At 48.3% G+C, this 25,797-nt stretch overlaps 1 protein-coding gene across 5 annotated transcripts in view; it reads right to left on the reverse strand.

Moving 5' to 3' along the window:
- SOX13 (SRY-box transcription factor 13) overlaps nucleotides 1-25,797 on the reverse strand; it is an 86,168-nt gene that overhangs the window by 17,579 nt on the left and 42,792 nt on the right. For 2 of the 5 annotated variants that reach the window (XM_054028255.1, XM_054028251.1), the window contains exons 1-3: nucleotides 18,861-18,894; nucleotides 2,062-2,269; nucleotides 360-465 (exon numbers count right to left, since the gene is read on the reverse strand). In XM_054028255.1, coding sequence (XP_053884230.1) covers nucleotides 360-465; nucleotides 2,062-2,269; nucleotides 18,861-18,862 — 316 coding nt within the window. In that variant the 5' untranslated portion in view covers nucleotides 18,863-18,894. Of the gene's footprint in view, nucleotides 1-359; nucleotides 466-2,061; nucleotides 2,270-18,860; nucleotides 18,896-25,797 lie in introns of those variants that run through there. The other 3 variants (XM_054028254.1, XM_054028253.1, XM_054028252.1) reach the window with 2 other exon arrangements.

The following is a 25,797-nucleotide window of genomic DNA, read 5'->3' on the forward strand; positions in this document are numbered from 1 at the left end:
TGGCTACTGGCCAGGTGCCCAGATCTAAAGGCATCGCCCTGCCAGCATCAGCGCAGAAGTAAGGGTGGCAATACCACAACCCCCCTACAATAAACTTGTGACACCTCCCCTTTTGTGTCAGGACCCCTACAGTTACACCATGACATTTCAGATTTAAATAGCTGAAATCATGAAATTTACAATTTTTTAAATCCTATGACCATGACGTTGACCAAAATGGACTGTGCATTTGATAGGGCCCTATCTATGAGGCTACATTGCTTATCCCCAGTTCAGGATCTTGTTCAAAGTACGTTTATTTGTATATCTGTAGATCAGGGGGATTTCAATGGAGATGGATGTTCAGAAACCCTTCTTACCCTCTTTCAAGTTTCTGTTGAAATCTAACTTTTCCTGGCTGCTGACAGCAGGCTCAAACGCAGACCTCCTGGAATCTAACGCATTGCTCACAGGAGACCGGGATTCCTGCAATGTACAAAAAGCAACTCTCAGTTTCCCACCTATCACCACAAACCTCCAAAGGGGGAAGATTCACAGGTTCTAAGGACAGATTGGACCACTGCGAACATCTAATCTCCTATGTAATTCAGGCCAGAGAACCACATGCAGTAGCTCCTGTGATGCGGTGAAGCAGGGAGGAGAGAAAATACACTGAAGGGTATAAAATACCATCCCGAGCTCTGCTCTCCACGAAATATCCCTGCGCACTCCTGACATAGACCCTCTCAGAGGATCTCAAAGCACTTTACAAAGAAGCAGCTTCACAACCTTCCTAAAAGGCAGGCTACTCACAGATGGAGAAACCATGGGAGAGGTTGAGTAGCTTACCCAGTCTCTAGGGAAGGGCCTGAGGCAACGGAAGGACTCCCATTGTCCTTAATGGGCTATTGAACAGGTCCTGGGAGAGTAGGAGAGGTAGGAACAGAGCCTAGGAGTTCTGGCTGGCATTTCCAAGGAGAAGTCAATGGGAATTGGGTGCCTAACTTCTCTGGGCTCCTTTGAAAAGCGCAGCCGGCCTCTGAGCTCTGACCACTAGGCAGCACTTCTCAACTGGAGACTCCTTACTCCTGACCAACGCCAGCCCCTTGAGCCTCTCATGCACTGAAGGCGACTTATTTTTTTTCATGCTGCAAACGCTTGTTTGCAATAGTTTTCAATTATTTAGTTAGACTGCTATGCCTCTCTGCAAATGCGACCACCTCCGGGAAGGCAGGAATGGAAAACAGCAGGGTCTGAGGCTATGCAAGCGGGAGTGGCTCAGCGGGGGAAAACCCAAGAGCAATTAAAAAGGGAAAATGAAAGCATAGCTACAGGTTTCCCCAGAGGAACCGGAGCAGCTTCTCAGGCAGCACATCTGTGTGCTGCTACAGTGGGGCTGCTGGCTCTGTTCTGAAGGCCGTTGTTCAAATCCCAAGACTGACTCGATAATAGCAGCAATGGACAGAAAGCCTTGGGGAGCCTCAAAATTCAGCGTTATTTCCTATGGATGAGGAGTAAATGCAGGCAGTGGACAGGGTAACAACCATTTTCTCTTGCCTACCGACTACATTGCTGCATGGCCCAGGGGTCTAGGTTGGAATGTGGCATTACCCTCTCAAGTTTAGGAGGACAAGTTGGCTTCTGTCTCCACCTACTGGCAGGAAAGGGTAAACCTCATAGTGCCGGACAGTGCAGAAAGGTGGGAAGAAAGATGGTTTAGTGGTTAGGGTGCTAGCCAGGAATTCAGGAGGCAGTCACACCTCTGACATACCCTTAATATGCTTGAAGACTTGGTAGGCCAAAGGAGCTTGGTTACCAGAGTGATGAGTGCATTAGAGATTCCTGGGTTAGACAGAAGAATTAAATACAGACCTGGGGTCAGCAGGTGCAACTGCATTCAAGGCACAGACTTATACCACATGGAATCCCATTGACTTCATAAATCAGCATCGAATTTGGTTCTATGGAACTGCACCTGCTTACAACAGGCTGGGATTGGGCCCTGTGAGTTGGGTGGGAAGTGGGAGACCCCCAAGCCTGTAGGCAATGAGGAGAGAAGGGACCCAGGAGACTTAGCCCTACCTGTGGAAGAGTCCGGGGGTCAGCACCCTCTCTCAGCGACAGCGGCACTCCATGCAAATCGCTGGAGTGGGGATCGGAGCCAGTGGGTGCTCCCTGGGGGGACTCATGGCAGCTATCTGTCTTCTCTTCCGTCTTGATGGTGCAGTTCACCATGTTCCCGGCTCCATCGAGTTCCAGGTGGGGAGAAACAGGGCTCCTCATGGACATCCTAGGGGAGGAGAACGAGGTCAACATGGTGACAGGGTCAGAGTGGTTGTGCTGGCCATACAGCAACGGTACCCAAGTTCTGGACACAGAATTGCTAGGAGCACGTTTCAAGAGGGAACCGCCCAGGAATAAATCAATCTGTGCCCCCTTCCTCCCAGCCTGTACATTCCAAGAGCTTGGGTCTCTGCACTGTTTAAATGCACGTTCAGCACTGTTGGCAGGAAGCTTGTCCCCAGAGAGGGACATCTATGTAACTGTGTAACAGCTATTACTCCTTCCCTCTGGCTCCTAACAGACTACACTGCAGCACCCTTTTGCTCCCAATTCCTCCAACAGCCCTGCAGCACAGTCATCCGCCTGGAGCAAGCACGGGAACCCACTGGTTTCACTCTGTCTGGCTGGTTTGTGGTGCCACCAGGAGCGGGACAATGGTCTTGAGTTTTGCTGCCGTTTGCAAACCCCATTGTTTGTAATTTCCTCAATGTTCCCTGCTGTGGGTACTGGCTCCAGAGACCAGAAGCTCCCAGGAGAACAAACCCAACTCCCATCCGGTGTGTGATGCCATGCGGTGATGCTGGTCTAGTAAAAACCAAAACACACAGAGTCATGGGATTTGGGGCCAAAACAAGTGAGTGAACTTCTGAAGAAACGACTGTACTTTGCATTTACCTAGCCACTTTCTGGAAAGGATCCGGCACCACGTTATGAAGTCTCAAAACCCGCCAGAGCACAAGTCAGAAGAACAGCGGTACCCATTGCACAGATGGGCAATCTGAGGTGCAACAAGTCATCGACAAAGCTGAAAACAGAGCCCGGGAGCTCTGGCTCCTGTTCAGTATGGGTCAGAGGACAGGAGACAAGGAGTCAGGAGACCTGGGCTCTGCACCCAAGCGCTACCACTGAGCTGCCCACAGTTATATAGAGAGTCACTTTCCCCCCAGCTGTACATGAGAATGCTTCAACATGCTCTACAAAGATATCTTCCATACGTATACCCCCAGGAAGTAGGCAAGTGTTCTGATCCCCACGTTCCAGATGAGGCTTGGACAGGTCAAAGGCCTGACTTTTCAAAAAGGTGCTGGGTGCCCACAACTCCAGCAGAAGTCAACGGGAGCTGCAGGGACTCAGCTCCTTTGAAGAACTGGGCCCAAGGTGACATGCCTAAGGATATGTTGAACCTGCAGGAGACCTGAGGGGCTCCTGGCTCCTGGTCTTGTGGCCAGACCAGCCTGTACATCTACAGAAAGGGCTCCCAACTACCAGACGGCAGCACGAAGAAAAGTCCCCAAAACACCAAAGTCAGACAATGTTTCCTGTTGAAAAGAGAAGGTAAAATACCAGTCCTACTCAAGTCAATGGCAAAGTTCCCATTGACTTCAACAAGGCCAGGATTTCAACCAGATTAATTAGAAGAAGCTTCTTTTACCACAAGAGTCTCTCTCCCTCTTTCTCAGGAGTCCCCAGACCAGGGTCCCTCGAACCCAGTCTCCTGTCTTTGCCACTAGCCAGTGCCAGCTGCTTCAGAGTAAGGTTTAAGAGCAGCCTGCCCAAAAGGAAGTTGTTTCCTAACTTCCATCAGCTGAAGTTTAGCTGGAGCCAGGCTAATCCCCACCCTTCATCCAAGTTTACTATAAAAGGTCAGGTTCTCCAGAGGAACACTTGGCAAGCAGAACGCCCGGAGAGCCCTCTGCAGGTGCTCTGCTTAGGGGGTCAGGGAGCAGAAATAACCACAAAATATTACAAGGGATTTTAAAAAAAAAATCCCATTTGCGCTGCAGCAGCTGCTTGTGGTGCCACAGGCCACAGAGTCAATGCTTCCAGGTGAATCTACGACAATCTAGGATATCACCACTGCTGGTCTCACGAGCCAGGAATGAACCCAGTGCTCACTCGTTCTACCAAGGCAGAGTCCCAGGAAGGATTAGACGTGTTTGTGAGGAAAGAGATCATCTATAACTGCTCTAGCAGGGATTTGTCTTATAAGGGCCACCAACCCTGATGCCCCAGAGCATGAATTGGTCAGCAGCAGGGGACCAGGAAAAAAATTACCCCTTCCCTCACCTTTCCCTCCAGAAGGAAATAATGAAAATATTGGGGCATTAAGGAGGGGATTTACACTCTCCCTGAAATATCCGACATTGGCCACTGTTGGGGACGGGATCCCAGGCTAGACAGATCACTGGGTCTTCTGCCACGGCAGGAGGAGGAATACTGGACTAAATGGACCATTAAGGTCTGTTGCGGCATGGCAGGTGGAGAGATACCAGAGTAGACAGACCACTGGGTCTGTTGTGGCGCGGCAGGCGGAGGGATACCAGACCAGACGGACCGTTGGGTCTGTTGTGGCACGGCAGGCGGAGGGATACCAGACCAGACGGATCGTTGGGTGTGTTGTGGCGCGGCAGGCGGAGGGATACCAGACCAGACGGATCATTGGGTGTGTTGTGGCGCGGCAGGCGGAGGGATACCAGACCAGACGGATCGTTGGGTGTGTTGTGGCGCGGCAGGCGGAGGGATACCAGACCAGACGGATCGTTGGGTCTGTTGTGGCGCGGCAGGCGGAGGGATACCAGACCAGACAGACCACTGGGTGTGTTGTGGCGCGGCAGGCGGAGGGATACCAGACCAGACGGATCGTTGGGTGTGTTGTGGCGCGGCAGGCGGAGGGATACCAGACCAGACGGATCGTTGGGTCTGTTGTGGCGCGGCAGGCGGAGGGATACCAGACCAGACAGACCGTTGGGTCTGTTGTGGCGCGGCAGGCGGAGGGATACCAGACCAGACGGACCGTTGGGTCTGTTGTGGCGCGGCAGGCGGAGGGATACCAGACCAGACGGACCGTTGGGTCTGTTGTGGCGCGGCAGGCGGAGGGATACCAGACCAGACGGATCGTTGGGTCTGTTGTGGCACGGCAGGCGGAGGGATACCAGACCAGACAGACCACTGGGTCTGTTGTGGCGCGGCAGGCGGAGGGATACCAGACCAGACAGACAGTTGGGTCTGTTGTGGCGCGGCAGGCGGAAGGATACCAGACCAGACGGATCGTTGTGTCTGTTGTGGCGCGGCAGGCGGAAGGATACCAGACCAGACAGACCATTGGGTCTGTTGTGGCACGGCAGGCGGAGGGATACCAGACCAGACGGATCGTTGGGTCTGTTGTGGCACGGCAGGCGGAGGGATACCAGACCAGATGGATCGTTGGGTCTGTTGTGGCGCGGCAGGCGGAGGGATACCAGACCAGACAGACCACTGGGTCTGTTGTGGCGCGGCAGGCGGAGGGATACCAGACCAGACAGACAGTTGGGTCTGTTGTGGCGCGGCAGGCGGAAGGATACCAGACCAGACGGATCGTTGGGTCTGTTGTGGCGCGGCAGGCAGCAGGACACTGGGCTGGACAAACGGCTAGTTATGCTCTGAGGTGGCAATTCTTACATTCCAAAACATGACTTGATGGAGACCCCCAAAGACCCCATAGAAAGAACATGCACCTGGAACGATGCTGCACGCTCCAGGCCATTTCAAGCCAAAGGAGGAGGGGAGTGGGGCCAGAGCAGCGGCTGCGCCGAGGCTCTGGGAGCTCTGGAAAAGCGCAGGGCAGCAATTACATAACAAACAAAGCCCAACTCAAGCTGTGAATTAATCAAACCCCTGAAAATAAAACCTTCCTCTCAGGAACTTCAAACAAAAGAAACGAAAACAACAAGGCCGGCTGGGTAATGAAAAGCCAGTGCTCTGAATAGGGGACAAAAGGAAGTGGAACAATAGGGTGTTGGACAAAAGCAATAAAGTAAAGGGAAGTGTGACAGCTCAACAATGGGGCACTGTGCGCGCCAGAGTTTCTGATCTTAGCAGGGCTTTTTTATCTCAGTTCCCTGCCCTTCTCTGAACAAATCATTGCGCTTTCCAGGCTATTGGGTTTCCTTTTGGCTTGTACAGTAACTCCAGTCAGAGACCTATGTCTTTTAATTCTCATCCCTAACACAGTCCTGCTTCTCTCTGGCCCCACAGCTCTCCTACCCCATCCCATCCCCAGAGACTGAACAGACTCATCCCCCGTGTGTTGGAGAGGAAGGTCCTGAGAGACTGATCGGGAGACTGATCAAGTGCCCCCACACAAGGACCCCTGATAAAACACATCAATTGCATTCGCTAGACTTCAGCCATGGCAAAAATAATGTGTCTGAGGACAGCTCAACGGAGGTGGATTTTAGCCTTTGGTAAGCCCCATCTAGATCATTCTTGACGAGGGAGGGTCTCTACCTGTCTGAGCCATTTTGGATCATGTTCACAGGTGTTGGCTTACACAGGTCGGGTAATCTCTAGACTCCTCATGACCACACCATCTCTTTGCTCTTAGCCTTCCCGAAGTTAGCTACGTTAACTTCCCTGCAACTGACTAGGATTGGAGTCTTTCGGGTTAGACTTGCTCATCGGTGGCCATTAAAGATCCCATGGCATTTTCTGAGAGAGTAGGGATTGGCCCCAGTATTCCAGGTGAAAATTCTCCCCACCTCCCAGTGGTGCAGCACAATGGGTATCTGTTGGTTTCTACCCCAGAGGGGGCTTCATTCCAACTGAGCTGTCACTCTGTGACACTCTGGAGTCCTTGAGGAGAAAGGTACAATTTAAATGCACATTATTCGTTAGCTCCTTTCTTCTTCGTCTCTCAGAGCAGGTCAATTAAGCCTCAAATCCTCTGTCCACCCCTCACGCTGTGATTATTATTAGTCCTGTTTTACAGATAGGAAAACAAAAGCAGAGGAGTGTGGGCATATAACCAACTTGCCCAAGTTCACACAGCAAGGGTGAGGGAATAAAAGCCAGGAGTCCAACTCGCCATCCCTACTTTAACCGCTAGACACCCTAACTGCTCCCTGCCTCTGAGAGCATTCCAGGGATGGGTAAAGGAATCCAAACTCTGGGGTTTCCTTGCTTTCTGCTCATGCATGGTCAATGCACTGGTCCAGTCAGATTACCTTACATCGGCACTAAGTGCCAAGCCAGTATCTCCTAGCATGGGGCAAGCGAGTGTTTCAGTGAGAACTTGAGGCCCCCGTCCATCCGTCAGAGGGTATTTAGTGCGGTGCATGACCTGCTTCTTTAGGCTTTTAGCTAGAGAAAGAAACTCGGATGACAACATCCTGAAGGCCGCACAGGAAAAAACGATATACTTTGAGACTAATGACCCCCGCTGAGTCTCTGGCGGATCTACACCACACGGGCACACTCAGCACTGATGGAAGCCTGCGACTCAATCACGTTTCCTGTAGTGCTTCTTGGGTTCACTTGCAGCTAAACCACAAGCCACCCATTGCACGGGAGGACGGATGGGTCTTTGGTTAAGGGGCCAAGCTGGGACTCGGGAGAGCTGGGTTCCATGCCTTGTGCCCTTGGGCAAGTCACGTAGTCTCCTTGTGCCTCAGTTCTCCAGCAGGAGCATGGGTGGGTATAATAGCCCGGGGGGGATGAGGATAAATACACCCAAGACTGTGAGATTCCTGGATAATGGAGGCCATTTGCACCTTAGACAGATAGAAGTGGAAACTTTCCCAAGCCTGGAGAAGTTCCCGAGGGGGCCCCCTAGGCTCAGGCAGGAGCTGCACTGGCAGTGGAGGGTTGCTTTGCCAGGGCCCATGATGCCGCAGTCCAGCTGAGAAAGAGATTCCGCCCCCAGAGCTGTCAATCCAGCATCGATCCCCCCACCCCCACAACATTCTCCTGTGCACGCGCACACACACACACACACACACACAAACTACAATTCATTTTCAGAAGCCCTTAACTAACCTACAAAGGTCAGCCTGAGAGAACTGGGATGGGATCATCTAGGCGACCTGCCGTGCGGATTTCACCAGAGATCAGGAATGGAAATTAACTGAGCAAGGGGGAAAAAAAATATTCATGGTCTCATTCTAGCTCTTATTACTGAAAAAAAAAAAAAAAACAACAACCCTGCTCCATGCACAACCCCATTGTGCAGAGGAGAGGGGAGATAAAGACTAGCCTGTTCTTGTCACAAGTCTCTCTCCTTCTCACTGGTATGTAGCCCTGTAAGAGGGCTGCCTTGTCGCCTGGACAATGGGGGAACCAGGAACAATCGGTTTGTGGCGCAGTGAAAATGTATTCATTTTTAAAGAGCGCACAAAAGGAAAGTTCCATTCCGCCAGCAGGTCAGATTTCCATTGTACTTAACCTTTCGGAGCCAATGGAAGTTTACTCTTAAAATGGGCTTGTTACTTTGATAAGTGTCTGTTTGAAAAGGGCCTCATTGTATTTTTATTATACAGTTTGCCGAACAGGAAAAAAAATAGAGAGAAAAGAAACCCTGTTATCTTGTTACAGGGCTTGTTCCACTAACAGGCCTCTTCTAACAGTCTCAGCTACTCTGCTCAAGAGGCTCTTCTGTTCAGCAGACAATGGGAACAGGAACAATTGGCTTGGCACATGGAAAATGTCTTCATGTAACAGATCCTCTCCTTTAATGATTCCTCTTTTGTGGTGGGGAGGGGAGTGAACTTAGTATCAGGGAAAGATGCCAGTCTGAAAGGCTGAAGTCTTCCTCTTCCAACGGCAGGTCCAGAACCATGGCTTTTTTGGTGCTTGGCCTAGGAGGAATGACCTCTGATGGGTAGAGGAGAGTTTGGTCTACAGGGCCTGTAGTTCTTGGACACCCTGCTGAGAATCCTAACAAGAAGTGTCCCAAGGCTGAGTTTGTTTGGACACTTAATCAGGTTTGGAAGGGACCTCAGGAGATCATCTAGTCCAACCCCCTGCTCAAAGCAGGACCAATCCCCAGACAGATTTTTACCCCAGTTCCCTAAATGGCCCCCTCAAGGATTGAACTCACAGCCTTGGGTTTAGCAGGCCAATGCTCAAACCACTGAGCGCTCTCTCTCTCTCTCTTTTATCCACTAGCAATGCATGGGGCCAGGTCCTTCACTGGTATAAGCAGGCTGCCTCATTGCAGGGAGGAGGCCTAGGCGGGAAGTGTGCAGCTAAACCCCTCCTTAGCATGGTGAGGATCACGCTTAATCCCATGTCAGCTCAGACCTTGTGACGCACTCCTGCAGAGGGCTAGAACGGGTGCTTCACATCATGCAGCCCTCACTTGCACGGCAGTGCCACGCCCTCCTAGAGATGATCTGAGCAACCCCGTGGTGGGAGAGCTTTGGGAGACACCCACAAGGACTGCCTGTCTCCAATGGCTCTGCTGCGTCGACTCCCTAGGGAATTTCTCCCCTTCAGGCCCGTATGCTCGTTGACGTCAGTGGAGTAGGCTGAGGAGCTGGCTCCATACGACCAAGGACTGAGAGATCTTGGGATGGTGACAAAATTTCCCAACAGTAGCTATGCGGCTTTTCTTTCTGAATTATTATTTCTATATGGCATATCCTGCAATTCTCCCCCTGGGTTGTGCCACCCTTCCTGGCTAAAACTTGATCCTATCTCTCCTGTTTATTCTGTAACAGGATGGCTCAAAATGCCAGGGCAGACTCGTTAACAATATCCACCCCTGGACTAGCACCACATGAACTTTTGGAGGCCTTGTATTCAGGGAGTAGCAAACTTCACTGGGGCCAGGGCCTTCACCAAAGCTACTCTGTAGCCATATATGGAGTTTCTCTCTGTAGTTACTGGTCAGCAAATGTTCACTTGCTTGCATTAAGAACGGCTTGGCTCAGCTACACAGGACGGGGCCTCACACAGACCTGGTTAGAAGTAGGCCCAGGATGTTCTTGTTCCAGCAGGGAAAAGAGGGTGGTGCACGATTGCTGCCCTTCTTCTTCATCCCCTGGGTAAAACACACTCTTGCTGATTGCCTGGTGTGAAATGCTCTGCTGACACTAGCGCTGGCTACAAGACTCTCAACAGCACCGAACCATGGGGACAAATGCTGCTCTTAACTCGTAAAATGGGTCAAATGTTTCCCATTATTTATCCCACAAGAAAAATAACTGGCAATGAAAGAAACGGGCCTTTGAGCGTCCAGCCCCAGTAGGTCCGACGTGGTCTCGCCAAGAGGATGTTCCGTGGAGAAGCTGTGTGCTTTGGCAGCACACGCAGAAACATCTGAGGAGCTTCCAAACCACGTGTTCGAGGAGAGGTCAGTCAAGGCAACTACGCACCTGCATCAAGTGCTATGGGGTGGGACGGAATGAAGGACATAGTCTAGCAAGGCATCTAGGAGCAGTTGGGCCCTTCCGCTCCCTGCAGCAGAGAGGATATGCTCCCAAGTGCTTGTTCGAGTCCTACTGCAGCGAACATGGTTCTGGCTGCAGCGTGCATGGAGAGAATGGCGCATGCACACACACTATCTCCGAGGAAGGACAATACATTCCAGCAATGTCCAGCTTCCCCAACCATGCACAGGAGTTTCTGCAGCTAACTCAGAAGGGAATGCACCATGCTCATTGAGGCTAATTGGGCCTTTTGAAACCCAGCTTTAAAAAGAAAAAAATGGGGGGAGTCGGGAGGGGGAAGAAAGCCACATCCAAGCAAACCCTCTCAAACAGCCAAAGCACAGGATGAGCAATAAAAAGGGTCCAATTAGAGGCAATCACAGCTATTTGTTACCCTGGCAATTCCAGCCCTCAGTGTCTCAGAAAGAGAGGACAAGTAAGTACTCTGCTATGCCAACTGGTTCCAGTATTGTTTGAGGTTAAAAATAAATCCCTTCTCTGGCAACTGTAGTGCTCTCAACTAGGTGCTAAACCTACACCAAGGGGACTTGATTTGAAAGGGCTCTTGCAACAGCCGAAGATGGGGAGAGCCTCGGAACAGTGAAGGCCGGGAGTCGGCATGTGATGCTAGCTCCCCTCGGTAAACCACGTGGAGCCTGGTTTTTAAAAGAGCTCAGGGCCTAATCTGCCAACTCAGCGCCCGCAACCGGGGCCAGATTTTCAGAAGAGTTCAGCATCCCGTGTGCACGGGTCTTCTTATTCAGGTGCCCAAACGGGAGTCACGTTGTTCTGATGTCAAATGAAAGGGATACCACTTACCTACCGCTGCAAAGACGCTGGTCATTCACACTTCAAGAGACTCGGATGAAAGGGGTTAACCATGCAAAATATTATAACCCCCTCCCCCCCCCCCAAAAAAAAAAAAAAAAAGAAAAAGAAAAAAGGCAAAAAAAAGTTCAAAGCAAGAGCTGGGCGGGGGGAGCTGAGCTGGGTGGGAGACTCCTCTTTAAAGCACATTCTTTATTAAAATGGTCTAAAAGCCTGACCCAAAACCCAATGGAGTCAAAGGTTACACCTAGATGGCCCCGCCACGCGGCCGACAGGGCCATGTAGACGTCGCACGGCCTACGGGGTGTGAACCACAGTGTGAGTTGACGTGCGGTGCTTTAACTGCCCCGTGTGGACGCTGCTGGTGTGACCTAAAAGGTACCTAGTTCACGTTAACGTAGTCCTATTTCAACCCCTGTAATCCAAACTGAGGGCCATGTAGACACAGCCTTTGACTCCACTGAGTTTTAGACCAGCCCTTGAGAATTCAACAGGCTCACGCATCAGGCCCTGAATGCCTTCACTCTGCTCTGTTGTCTATTTACTCTCCTCTGAAAGGCCGCAGTCGCCAGAACCAGTGGACGAGAAGAGTTACCTAGTCTTGCCCAGTGCTCCTCCATGCATCAACACTTTCAGGAGACGGGCAGTCAGTCATTCCTAGATAAAGCACAACACCAAGCCCTTTCCAGATGATAGCAATTGTTCCCCATACATAACGGCCGTCTGCCGGCAGGGAATCGGATGGCTCTGGGGATTGGCATTGGGAAAAGGCACTTCTCACCTCCGGACACCGGGTCAAATCCAGCTCAGGTTTGCATTGAAAATGACGAAAGATTAGATACCCCTATGACCCCTGATTCCTGAAACCACTCAACTTGGAAGTGCCAGTTCCTGGTGGAAAATACAGCTATCAGATCCTTCCCAGAGCTGCAGTGTTCATCCTGAGAGAGCTGTCTCCTCCACTTGGAGACAAAGCAGAACTGAAATCCTGGTTTGGTGTAGCAGAGCACTGGGGAAAATCACAGCTCTAGAGAGGGCCCTGCTGGGGAAACCCTCAGGCACAAGGATGAGCCCTTGGAAATCAAAAAGCCCCAGGAGCAAACTCCACAGCTGGGGACCTGCTCCCATGGACACCCTGCCCGCAGTCCCCGCTACAGCCCAGCCAAAGCACCATGGCCCTCACAGAGGAAGGACTTTTGCAAGGGACTTTTGTTACCATGTGTCAAGGCAGAGAGAAATACAAATATATTCCTGCATTTGAGCAGGGTACCTGGTGAGCTCCCTACATGAGCCCACCCCCAATCCTGACAACCAGGTTATAAACTCAGTAGCTGCAGGATCCTCCCTCCAGCAGCAACTCCTACCATGAAGACCAGGACGGCAGTTGCCACAGGCAGTGAAAACCTAAGTGTCAGTCTCCCTCACCCTCCCGTGTTGCATAACACCCATCTCCCCATCGGCACACCGCACAGTTAACACCAAGCGCCACGGGGTGGCTGTAAAATACCAGCGGTCTTTGCACATTCCACACTGCAAAAGCTGCAGCCTGCATGCACCCTCGAGACAGGGGAGAGAGAGGAAAAAATAAGAACAGACATACATTTCTTCTTCCAAACACAACTCGAGGAATCCCTGCTGGCCACAAGGGGAGACAATAGCACATATCCTGCCAGGCAAACATATTGCTTTCCTGCTAGACTTGGAATGTCCCTTCAGGGCATTTTCCAACCATTTCCACCCAGCGTAGCTTAATAAGCAAAAGAATAGACAGCTTCCCTCTGACACCCATCCCTCACACCCACAGAGGGGATATAACATCCCCGGACTCTGGAGAAGTACCCATCATTTTATTGCAAGTCTTGCAATGTTTTGCTTAGATCCCCAGCAGCCGGAGTCATGTGATTACATTCATTTAAAGGAAAAGGAAGTTTCTAGCCCACGTGATTGCAGAGAAATGCTCCAACAGCAGAAGGCAAAAAAAGAACCCAAAGTTTATATACATATTAAATCTCATGATGTTTACACAAATCTCGTGATTTTGTGGAGCGTGACCTCCTGATTTTTGAACACTTGGGAATGGCAATTCTGAGTTCTGATTTTAGACTCCCTGGAACAGGCCCATCCATCTGTATGATACTTATATCTCTAGCAAGGGTAGAGTAAATTACAATCATTGGTGAAAACAGCAGAGACCTCAAAGACTTAGCAAGCAGGGTTCTGTGTTTTATAGACCTGAGACCTTGTAAGACTGAATTATGGACCCTGGTAGGACATTACATAGATAGGCCCATTCAGAAATATACATCAACCACTACTAAGCATGCTCGGGGGTTCATTTTCAATCCACAGGAGACTCCGTACTGAGAAAAGTCATAGGTGGCAGACTGGACAGATCTGTGTTTTGTAGAGAGCAGGTTGTGGCCATCCATCTGTGACTGAGCAGAGGCTGCTGTCTCTCACAACGCACACGCAGAGCGCAGACAGAGCTAGCTGCCTCCAGCATTGGTCTGCAGCCAGTCACTGGAATCTAGGGAAGCATTTGTTAGCTCCAAACAATGGAGAGCACATTCCATGGGTCACTGCAGTGATCCAAAGATGGAAGGCAGGAGTTGGATGAGGAAAGAACAGGAACACTGCATAGATGGGTAACTGTAACCAGAGACAGCTGAGAAGATGGCATGGGGCTGCCCCATCCAAAATAGCTTTAGATGGAGGATCAACAGCCCAGCAATCTCATCTGCTGGCTTTGCAAAATTTTGGCCCAAAGTAGCAACCAGCTCATGGAATCATTTCCCCTCTCCCACAAGCCAAACCTCAGCAAAGCTGAGCATAATTCCTTAGCCAGGGCATGGTGCAAGGCTACCCCCGAGTTATAACGCAGTCTGAATTTGTTGCTGAAGCAGGGTTGCATTTCCAGCAGGGCCAGTCAATGAAATGTGAAATTTGAAATTTTGAAATGGAAAAAAGGGGACACATTTCACCAAAAAAAATCCACAAAAGATTTTTTTTTTTTTGACCCACTCCAGTTCACAGCGCCGACAATGAGACACAAGGATTTCAGGCAACCGGCCACAGCCTTTGGTTTGCATCCATGGCAATTTACAAACAAGGCTTTGCCCATTGGAGGACTCCCATATTGTACCATGTGTACATTTGATTAAAGCAGCAGGAGACAGTCTATTAAAGCATACGGTCCCATCCTTCCTGCACGCCCAGGATGGAAGTCCCCCATCCACCTTCAAAAAGATGCTAAACCAATTCTGTAACAAACCAGTAGACACACAAACCACATTTGCCAGCTAATCCACACACATCAGGAACAGAACCAACCTACAACTCCAAGAACACAGTCCTTCACCACTGGAAGGGACAATCTCTACCCGCTGTTGGTAGGAGGAATAGGGCTTTTATTCTCTGTGTCAGATGCAATCTCTCATATGCTCACGTATCATCTTCGTAACCCTGGGTATTATAGCAATAGAAGCCTCTTGCATTTATTTACCTGGAACTGGACTCTTCACTGCAATGAACCGGTCAGCCTTAAAACACACAGACACCTCGCATTTAAAACCTTACACTGGCACCTGTGTGATCCAGAAGGGAAAACCAAGCCATCTGCTTTCATGAAAAGCCACCAGGTAAGGAGGTTGCTGGAGATGCTGCAAATTCAGCACTGGGAAGAAGGAAGGTAGGGAAGTGATGGTAGCATTCCAGCACGTATGGCGACAACTGTGTCTTCGCAGCCAGCTAGGCCCTGCCTTTGGCAAGATGGTGCCCAGGACAAATCAGAATTTTGCAGCCCCCCCCCCCCCCCCCCAAATGGCAAGTGAGCAAATATTCACTGCCAGTTCCAATATTAGCCACTCGTTGTTCTGCTGCCTAGTTCAAAAGACCCCCCAGGGCGGTCCTACAGCTCAGGATCTGCATCCATGTCTCAGCTGGCACTTTAGGGAGCTCTCTGCCTGCACCTGCCTTAGGAAACCTGCTGTTCTTTGCATACAACCTCCCACTCTGAAAAATCCCACACTACTTTACAGCTATAGGCCTGATCCTGCCAGGGGCTGAGCACTCGGGCCCTGATCCAGCATGCTTGGCTTCAAGCACGTGAATATCCTGAGGACTTCAGCACCCCAGCACCAGTGGATACAGCAGCAATGAAAGGCAGCAGCCTGGGGGGGGGGGGAGGAGTGTAGCCCCCCAACGGTGTGAACGGGATTGTGTGCAGCAGCCCGTGAAGGGGAAGGAAGAGCAGTTTTGGCTGGGACCTGACTCTTGGGAAGGACCATACAGAACAAACAGGTCTCTTCCCAAACCTCCACCAACTGCACGGAGCGCCAGTTATCTCCCCAAGAAGGGGAAACTCTGCCAGAATCTGAACCCGTGGTTCCAGAGAGCGTGCATATTTCCAGCCTGAGCCATCCCCCTGGCCTCACTCCCTGAATGCAACAGGTTCCCCTCTCCAGTCCAGTGAAACAGAATCATACCAAAACGTGTTAGCAACGAGTCCCCTTTCAGCCACCCCCATGCACCTGCTAAAACTTTCCGACAGGGTCAGATGGAAACAGCCATGCTTTGCTTCAGTGCAAATGTCACCGAGACTCAAGGGAAAACAGACTAAGGAAGATGCACTGACTGTATTCAGGGACCTTCCCCCCTGCCATTCCTGCCCTCTCCTGAGAAGTGGCCGTACTATGGAATAGCCTATCTGTCCTAGGTACTTGCATGGTCCCTATTACTGCAGTATCTGAGTGGCTTACAGTCTTCAGTGTATTGGGCCTCATGACACTGCTGTAAGGAAAGGCACTACCAGTATCCCCCTTTCACAGATGGGGAACTAAGGCACAGCTAGACTAAATGACTTCCTCACAGTCACACAGGAAATCTGTGGTAGAGCAGAGAACTCAACCTCGGTCTCTCAAGTCTTCCATGAGCACCCTACCCGCTGGGGCGTCCTCCCTCTCTAATGAACCTTTCTAAGAATCACTTAGGGAGGACTCTGCATTTCTCATCCGTTGCCGTGTACCCTTTATTCACCCAGCATCGATCTGTTTCCCCTCTTTGCCCACGTACTTCCTCCCAATGAGGAGGAAATGGGTCACAAAGGCTGATGGGAAGGAATAGTCCCTTGGCCTCTTCTCAAGGGGGAGGAGGTGTTGTTTCCATCACTTAGTCAGTGGCATGTTCGAATGCACTTTGGAAAAGAGCACGGTTTCCCCCACCCATTCAGAGGCCAAGGCTGAAACACTGGAAAATAGAAACAGCCAACATTGAAACAATTAAATAATTCAGAGGTGGGACTTAATCAATACCACAGACCTGGGAAGGGGAAAAAATCAGGTCAGTCACTAAGTTAAATTAAGTGTTTGCAGGATAGGGAAAAAAATTAATTATGGGATTTCTACAGAAGTGAGGTAAAGGAGCTGGGAGGAGCTGGGGGAAGACTGACCAATATGTTTTAGCATATGTCTGCACTGCAATAAAAGATCTGCTTGGCATGGCCCCGGCTGACCTGGGTCAATTGACTAGGGCTTGCGGGGCTAAAAATTGCAGCATCAATGTTTGGACTTGGGCTGGAGTCTGGATTCTGAAACCCCACAATGGGGATGGGTCTTGGAGCCCCGTATCCAGCCCGATCCCCAACGTCTACACAGCAGTTTTGTATTTGAGGCAGACATACTCTCAGTGACATTTTCTGTACCATCATCAGTATCACTAAGGATTTAGAGCCAAATACTGCTCTCGCTTACTCCAGTGTAAATCCAGACTAACTCCGCTGAAATCTCCTGGGCAGATCCTCAACTGTTGTAAATTCACCCAGTTCCCTGGTATAAATTCTCATAGCTGCACGGAGCTAAGATCGCTTACACCAGCTCAGGATTTTTCCCTTGGATTTATGCCATTGTGATACAGCAGAATCTGGCCCTTAAAGAGAAGAATTAATGCCTTAGAATATGCAAGTCCTATTTTTCTAACAGATGTGCGGAATATTTTCATCTCACTCCTACCTATCCAAATTCAAACATCAAATAGTGTTTGCGCCCACCTTTCCTCCCCAACTCTGTGGTGCAATGAGCTTGTCTCTCTCGCCAACAGAAGTTGGTCCAATAAAAGTTATGACCTAACCCACCTTGTCTATTTAATTTCCTTTCCACTTCCTACACTGAGCCGGGGGTGGAGGGAGAAGGAGAAAAGGGAAAGAACAGATGGGGCAACCCGCACATTTCCAATTTGAGTCGATAGGAAAAATTTCAGTTTGAAACAAAATTTTCACGTTCACTCATTTCATCGAAAAATTCTGCTTTTTTTTTTTTTTGGTTTGTGGGAAATACCATTTTTCAACCTGCTGTGCACCTGTCTATGTGACACTGAATCTATTCCTTCTTCAGTAAAAAGATAAGTCCTATTTTTTTAAATACAAAGAAAATAGTAAATAAAGAGAAGGGTGGGAAACACAGAAATCCAGAGTTGGAAGGGACCTCAAGAGGTCATCTACTCCATCCGCCTACATTGAGACAGGATTAAGTACACCCTAGGCCATCCGTGACTGATATTTGTCTAACCTATTCTTAAAAACTTCCAATGACAGTAACCTGTGGACTCACACAACCCATTTCAAGCTCATTTAAGGTTCTTTTTCAGGACACAAATTCCATAAACTAGGGTTTAAACAAAGAAAAATTAGAATAAATGGCATTTTTCCTTCATATGCTATCTACCTGCTTTCACCTCTGGAAAGCCACCATTTACTAATTTAGAAGCCTGGTTCCATGACGGTGCTAAGATCGGATTGAAAAAAAAAACTGACAAAATTTCAGTGAAAAGGAAATGATTTTTTTGGCAAAAAGCATTGTTTTGTCGTAAAACTTTGAAGGAAATTAACATTTTTGTGAACATATTTTCCCCCCCAATTTTCAACAAATGATTCAATTTGGACATTTTTGTTCTGTTTCGACTTGAAAAAGTGGTGTTGCATTTCATTCTTTGCAACTTTCCCCCTCTCCCTTTTTCCCCTACGGAGAAGGGGAGAAAAAAACCCAAAACTGAAAGTTACAACAAAGCAAAAAATGTCATTTCTCCAAAAAAATCCTCGAAAAAATTTTGAACGAACCAAATTTTTTTCCGTTGCGTCCCATGTTTTTCAGGGAAAATATCTGCCATTTTCAAGCAGCCCCAGTGCTGAGCGCCTCCTGCAGAGTGAAACTACTTCCAGTGGCAATGGAGGGCACCCAGCATGTATAGGGCGACGTCCTGGCCCCATTCAAGTCAATGGGAGTTTTGTCACTGATTTCAATGGGGCTGGGATTTCACCCTCAGCATGTTACAGATTGGACCCTAAATGAGGCGATTGCTGGCCTATGCAAACCAGAACCCATTTTACACTCCACGTGCTCTTTACCAGCATTCAGCAGGACGACGTATTGGGGTCCTAGGTGGTGGTAACAATCAAGATTCTTTCCAAAGCCAACATCTCCACGCAGATTTTCATTGCAGTAAAAGCAGACCTTGACACAGCACATGTGACTGTTTTACAATCCGTGTAGTGCCAAGGTATCTGGGATTGTAAAGCATGTGAATTTCACTTACATTGGGATCCAGTTACACAGAACTCAGATCTAGTGACTGCGGTGTCGGCAACTCTTTCAATTTTATCGCAAGTCTTGCAATTTTCAGTGTTTTTCCTCAAAGCCCCAGCTGCTGGAATCAAGGCAATGCATAAGAATCTCAGTTTGTTTGTTTTTTAATAAGTTTCTAGCCTTTTAGTTACAGAGAAAAGCTAGAAAACATGAAGCAAGTGTGACATAAAGGCTGAAAAAACCAGAAGGCAAATAAGAAGAGCCCATTATTTATTATTTTTAAAAATCTCACAATGTTTAAGCCAATCTCATGATTTTTGAATGTTCGGTGTTGGCAATACAGAAACTGCGATGCTATTTAAAGATGGAAACCCCTGCTTAGAATTAGGGCTTGTCTACACAGGGAACCTCAGGAAGGTTTAATTCATTTCAAAAATGAATTAAGCTAAATCAAATTAAGGTCACTTCAATGCCAAATAAGAGCACCCAGGACCAGCTCCAGGGTTTTTGCTGCCCCAAGCGGCAGGGGAGGTGTGGGGTGGGGAAATCGCAATCGGCGGCACTCCAGCGCAGCTCCACCGTGCCGCTTTCTTCTTTGGCAGGAATTCGGCGGCAGGTGCTTCCCTCCGAGAGGGACCCGCCGCCGAATTGCCGCCGAACAGCCCGACGTGCCACCCCCTCCTCTTGGCCACCCCAAGCACCTGCTTGCTGGGCTGGTGCCTGGAGCCGGCCCTGGGAGCACCCACACAGGGGTTTAAATGCAATTTAACGAATCCACTTTAAATTCACATCTCTATTTAATTCGGATTAATTTTCCTGAGTGACCTGTGTAATCAAGCCCTCAGCACAGAATAAAATCATCCACATGGAGGGTGGTGAGGAATATCTATTGGGCTTTAAATTCACACCCTAGCTATTTCGCACTAACTTACCCGTGTAGCCAAGAATGACTTTGCTGCAAGAGGTTTCCCTGTACAAAAGAGCCATAAGACAACAAACAAAAAGCAAGCTATTTTTGGTGTCACACTTGTGCAATGTTTTTATAAAATCTGTCTGAAGAATTCAAGCAAATCCACACACAGGCCAGATCCCTCAACTGGTGCAAACTGGCGCAGCTCCACTGACTTAAGGGGTGGGACCCAGACTTTCCTTTACTGGAACTGAGTGATGGACCGGTTTTAAGAAGAGGAAAATTTAGGCTTAACATCAGGCAAAGCTCCCTGACACTAAGATTTATTCAACTGTGGAATGATCTCATAAGGCAAGTGATGAAGCTCCATCACTGGAGTCATTGAAAACTGGACAATGCCCTGAGGAATACACCACAAGGAACAGCCTTGTGCTGACTCTACATATAGTGAGGTGACCTAATTGGTCTTTTCCAACTCCTAGCTTTATGATTAAACAATCAGCTTGTTTCTTTTGGCCATGAAGATGCCTTCGTAAGGACAAGAGCTTAAGACGTCACTCAAATCGGTCAAGTGACAACTTTGGATTTAGTAAATGTCCAGAGATGTTTTACCAAGAGAAGGCTATGTAAAAAATGCACAACTTCTTTTTACATAATGGCAAGAGATAACTCTTTATATTAAGGGTACATCTATGCAGAGTTAGTACATGAATAAGGATGTTTTAATATATGGTTATTCAGTTGCTAGCATCCAACAGATTAATGGTTTGCTTATAGCTATGGATTGTAACTATCTGTAATACCCGCAACTGATATAACCAGCTGTAACACTTACTACCCATGTCTGTAACATGTTTATAATACCTATTAATTGTTTATTAACCCTTTATTATAAGTGTGACCTTGCCATATAGTAAAGCTAACCTTTAATTAGCGCAGATTGCATTAGTTTTTAGGGACACGGTGTTAGCTGTATTTAGCGGAAACACCATAAATCTTCAAGGGGGAAGAGGAAGAATGCACCAAATCTAGGTATGCTCTTCCAAAAAGAATTGTCAATTGAAAACCCCAAAATGCTATGGATGAATTCTAGAGGGATTGCCAAGCCCTATGCTAAAGAGCTTATCAGGGAATTAGCTCTAGAGTCTGTCTTTTTCTCCCCACCCCATGATGAAAAAATTACAGAAAGGAAAGAGGGTCATGATCAAACATAGCTGAAAAATCTTGGGAAGTGGAGAGGGGAAAATTGAGAGGAAGGAGGAATTATTAAATGAGAAGATATTTAAAAATGTAAGTAAATAATACAATCTAAAACATGAACGGATAGATGAATAATCTATTCTACCAGTGTAATTGTAAAATTCTCTCTCCCACCCCCTCATTCTTTTCAAAGCCTTGGAACAGATGCTCAGTTTGTGTGAACTGGCGTAGCTCCCTTCCCGTCAATGATTATAACTAGACCTGTTCAGAAATGGTTTGGTTTTTTGTGGGGAGGGAGTTCGTGTTCTTGAAAGTTTGTGTGGAAAAATTTGACGTTTTCATGGAAAAAAAACGCATTTTTAAATTTTCAAAACCCACGTCGCTAAGTCCGTCCTTCTCCTGGCCCCATTCCCAGCCTCAGTGCAAAACAGGAAAATGTGTGCGCGCGGGGGAGTTACAAGGAAAAAGAAGAGGAGAGGGGAAAACTGAACATACATAGCCAGCAACACAGCTTTGTTTTTTCTCTGTCGAAGTTTTTGTTAAAAAAAATAAATAAATAAAAATAAATCCGCACAATTTTGGGGGTTTTGAAAAAAAATCCTTTTTTGGGGCAAAAAATGGTTAGATTGAAAAAAAAAATTCCCTAGCTCTAATTATTGCTGAATATTTATATTGCAGTAGCACTTGGAATCTCAGCCAAGGCAGAGTCCATTGTGCTAGGCACTGTACAGACACACAGGAAATGACATTCCCTGCCTTAAAGATTGCAGCCTACGCCAATTGGGGATCATCATCTGGCCTTTGAGCTTCCCCAAAACTAACATGTACTTAAAATTCTCCCTCCCTATATATTCCCCCAGCTGCAATTCTGCCAACATTTTCACCTGGCATCATCACTCAGAAAGTTTAATCAATTTACAGTTGGCTGATCATCGATAAGAAAGAAATAAAAAAAACACCGAACAATACCATACGCATCCCACAGAACTGAAGTGGGTCAGGGCCGCCGGAAGGAAAAAAAGACAAACAACAAACAAAAACAACTTACCTAACAGTTGCGGCAAGGTCCGGAAAGGTGAATGGCTTCTGACAATGAAACACGCTATGACGACGGCGCAGAATGGGAGATTGAAAGCTATTATTGCCCACCCTTGTTTTCGTCAACTGTTTCCTGTACCCCCACCCGAAAGCAGCCCTCAGACTTATCTAAAAGCACAATCTTGGTATTTTTTTGTGTGCGCAATTCTACACACTCAGCATTTCCAGACAAACCGAGGTTCTTGTTTGACTCGAGCGGTTCATAAACAATACTTTCCTATCTGAAAAAGGGACCGAGATATCAGACCCTTCTCCTCCCCTGGGCACTGGAGGAAAGAGACTAATCTCGGGTAGATTGTCATCTCTTCCCACATACCTTTAAGGACAGAAAGGTACAGAGAGGGGTAGCTATTTCTAATTTCTTTTTTTGCAAGTAGTCAGCTGCGTGGGACACCACATCAGGTGAAGTTTGCAGCACAGCTATAAACCAAACACTGTTGCTATTTCAGTTCCGCTCTAAAATGACCTGAATCTATTGCAGAAATTATCACTGGAAGAGACCTAGAAAATCACTCAGACCATAAAGCCAAGGCAGGAGTGTTTCCAAGGCTCTTCGTGTCCAGTCTAGTTTTGAAGTGTCTCAAGCAATGAGCCTTCCACCATTTCTATTGGAAGACTTTCCATAGAAAGTCATCGTGGGCCAGAAGCAAACTTAGAGATAGCAGTTCTGGGTTCTATTCCCGGCTTTGCCCCTAATCTGTTGCATGACCCTGGGCCAGTCACTTCCCCTCTCTGTGACTCATTTTCCCAAAGGGGACATCATTCACCTACCTCACTGGGGTGTTGTGAAGTTCTAAGGATGAGATCCATAACTGTTGAAAGTCTGCATAGCTCCACTGAAGTTGATGGAACTACTCTACACTGAGCGACACCAGCTCGGATCTAACGAAGCTCAGATGAAAGGTGCTACACATCTATTATCAATACAACAGATTTCACTATTAGGATAGGCACCCCAAATTTTCTTTTTCTTAATTTCTTCCTGTTAGCCCGTGTTAGACTGTACATCCCCTTCTTAAACTACTTTAAACAGCCCTGCTCCTTTCTTGCTGCTGCTGGCATCAGAGAACCTCAGAGAGAGGTCTCAGTAGAACAACACCTGACACCCAGTGCCATTTCAGCAGCCACAAAGAGTAGGCACCACCTCTCTGGCAGAACACTTTCCTCACAGCATAAAGGCAGCCTGTGCTGCTGTGGTTTGTGGGGTAGGCACTGCTGAGACATGTGCACTATGGGACTCTGTCAACACTCCCGTGTCAACCTTGCTCTACTGCAGGAGACAGTGGGCTTGATTCTCCTCTCTGGAGTTAAACTGGTATCTAGAGTGCAGTGCCAGGCCCCCCATATATAACTTACAAGACCAATTGACAATGATCAAGGGGAGTGCTCTCCTCCAGAGAAGGTTCTGTTGTTCTTTCCTTGTTTAAGCGTTTGGGCATCGGACTGGTGAAAGTGAGGTATAGTGAAAGTACAGCCACTGAACATGGGTAACTTCTGTGCAAGCTTCCTGAACACAAGCTCATACCCTTTCTTGCCAGTGCACTACCCCAGCCCTGCACCGCACCTCCTTTTCCATGCCTGGCTCTACCTCTGCTCAAGGCTCTACCTCTTGGACAATTTAGACGCACACAGTGGCGGGTAGCAATGTTAGCAAACATGAATCAGCAAGACAATAGCTGAGACCACACTAAGCCAGTTGGTGACCTCCATCATCAACCTCCTAGTAGCCTTTTCACAACACTTCACAGCTTCCATTTCAGGTGACAGGAAGACCACACTTTTCAGAAGTGGCCACTGATTTTTTTTGACACCTCCATTTGTTGAGGACCCAACTTCCTACGCCTTGAACCGGATTTTCCCCAAGAGCTGAGCACCCTCTGAAAACTAGACCCAAGGTTTCGCAAGTTGGACACCTAAAACCAGGGGCTACGTCTGAGAATTTGTCTGCTTGCTCTTCCACCTTTTCCTACCTTACGGCACTCGGACCACTGCTGTCCCCAGAAGTACCCAGGTTTGCAAAGCACCTTGGAAGGTTTAAAGGGTTCTGGAAACATTCCCAAACTGCAATTCAAAAAGCAGAGTGTTAAGACAGCTTACCCACAAGCAGCGAGACAGACCCTGAAAGCCAAGCTCATCCTCGACAGTTGCCGTAAGCGGAAAATGCCACCGTTCCGAGATGGCTGTGCACAAATTCAGTTTGGAGGATATAATGCTGCGGCCCAGCTGCTGTGGGTCTGTGACATTTTAACGACAGATTTTAGCTGGTGTGACAGGAGCGGCTTGGCAATTCGCTGTTAAAATCTTTAACTTTTCTCAAGGAAATGAAGCCTGCGCCTGACACCTCTCTCAGTTACGAGTGTAAATCCATTCACTGCAGTGGAGTTACTCCTGGTTTATACTGGGGTAAGAGTAGAGAATCAGGCCCCTTGTGCTGATGGCTCAGTAGGTGGCCCTCTTCCCTTCAGTTCAGTATTGAACCAATGCCCCAAGGTTGTGTTAGTGGGTCACTGTACGGCAGGATATGCCATCTTTCCACTGAGACTTAATATCAACTTCTAACCACTTCTAGCTATCAGAGATCCCCTGGCATTTATTGCAAAAGTTCCCAGACTCACTGGCTTTAAGCGCAGTTGTACTCAGAAAAACGTGTCTAAAGATGGCACCGTCCTACAGAACAGATCTGTCCGTTCGTGCAGAATCAGAGTCAGAGCAAGTGACAATCCAAAAAATAAACACCTTTTCGCTATGCTTTATTCCTGCTAGCCCTGTAGAGCCAACGCAGCGAACAGAGGGCAAGCTGGAGTGTTCCTTCTCTTGCTTTAACAGGATAGTTACCTAAGTTCCAATTGCAGCACCACGCCCCGCTTTCACTTACCATTGTAACACCATTCAAGATAATTAGCTGAGTCCCCCAGACTGACTCTGGTGGGGTCACACAGGTGTCACCGGGGGCCTAATCTGCAGATGTAGCGGTTGGGAGTATTTGGATTAACTGTTAGGAGTATTTGGCCCACACAATTGTTATTGCTACTGCTGATTTAGGAGAATGAAAGAACCCAGCTTAACTCTCAGATCCCCAGGTTTTTTTCAGGGTTTGTACTTGGAAAAAAACACCTTCTTACTTGTAAAGTGAGCTGAAATGGGGAAAAGTGAGCCTCCACTGGCGTGGACTCCAACCCTATATTTGGGAGGCTTGCACAGAAGCTGCCCATGCTCACTGGCTGTGCTCTCTCCCTACCTCACTTTCACCACTCCTATGCCCAAAAGCTTAAACGAGTCCCTTCAGACTCAAACCTCATTTTAAAATGGTCAGGAGACCAAACTCAGTCTGTGCTATTGCCTACAAACTTGACAGGGATCTACCAGCCAGTGTTGACACCCCAGCTTCACCCTCCCACACACACCTGATCTATCCACATCACCTCCAGGGGCAGAGTTCTGCTTGCCAGCTTCCGAGATTGGAAGCTCTTTGAGGCAGGGACTGTGCTATCTTAGGGCTCCGTACAGTGCCTAACAGGTTGTGCTTGCTGCTGTTCTACAAATAATTAAGTCATATTTAGTGTTTTTATGAACTATTCCATAATTCCCTGCCACCGTCACGTGAAGGAGCCAGACGGTAGCTCCGGAGAATTATTCAAGTGGATCACGGCATTCCACACCCGAACAGCCATCCACATGGAGAGCATGGCCAGGCTGAGAGCTAAGGGACTGAATTTCAGAGGGAGTTGGGAGCCTAACC

The sequence above is a fragment of the Malaclemys terrapin genome, chromosome 4 (genome assembly GCF_027887155.1).
Source record: "Malaclemys terrapin pileata isolate rMalTer1 chromosome 4, rMalTer1.hap1, whole genome shotgun sequence".
NCBI lineage: Eukaryota > Metazoa > Chordata > Testudines > Emydidae > Malaclemys > Malaclemys terrapin.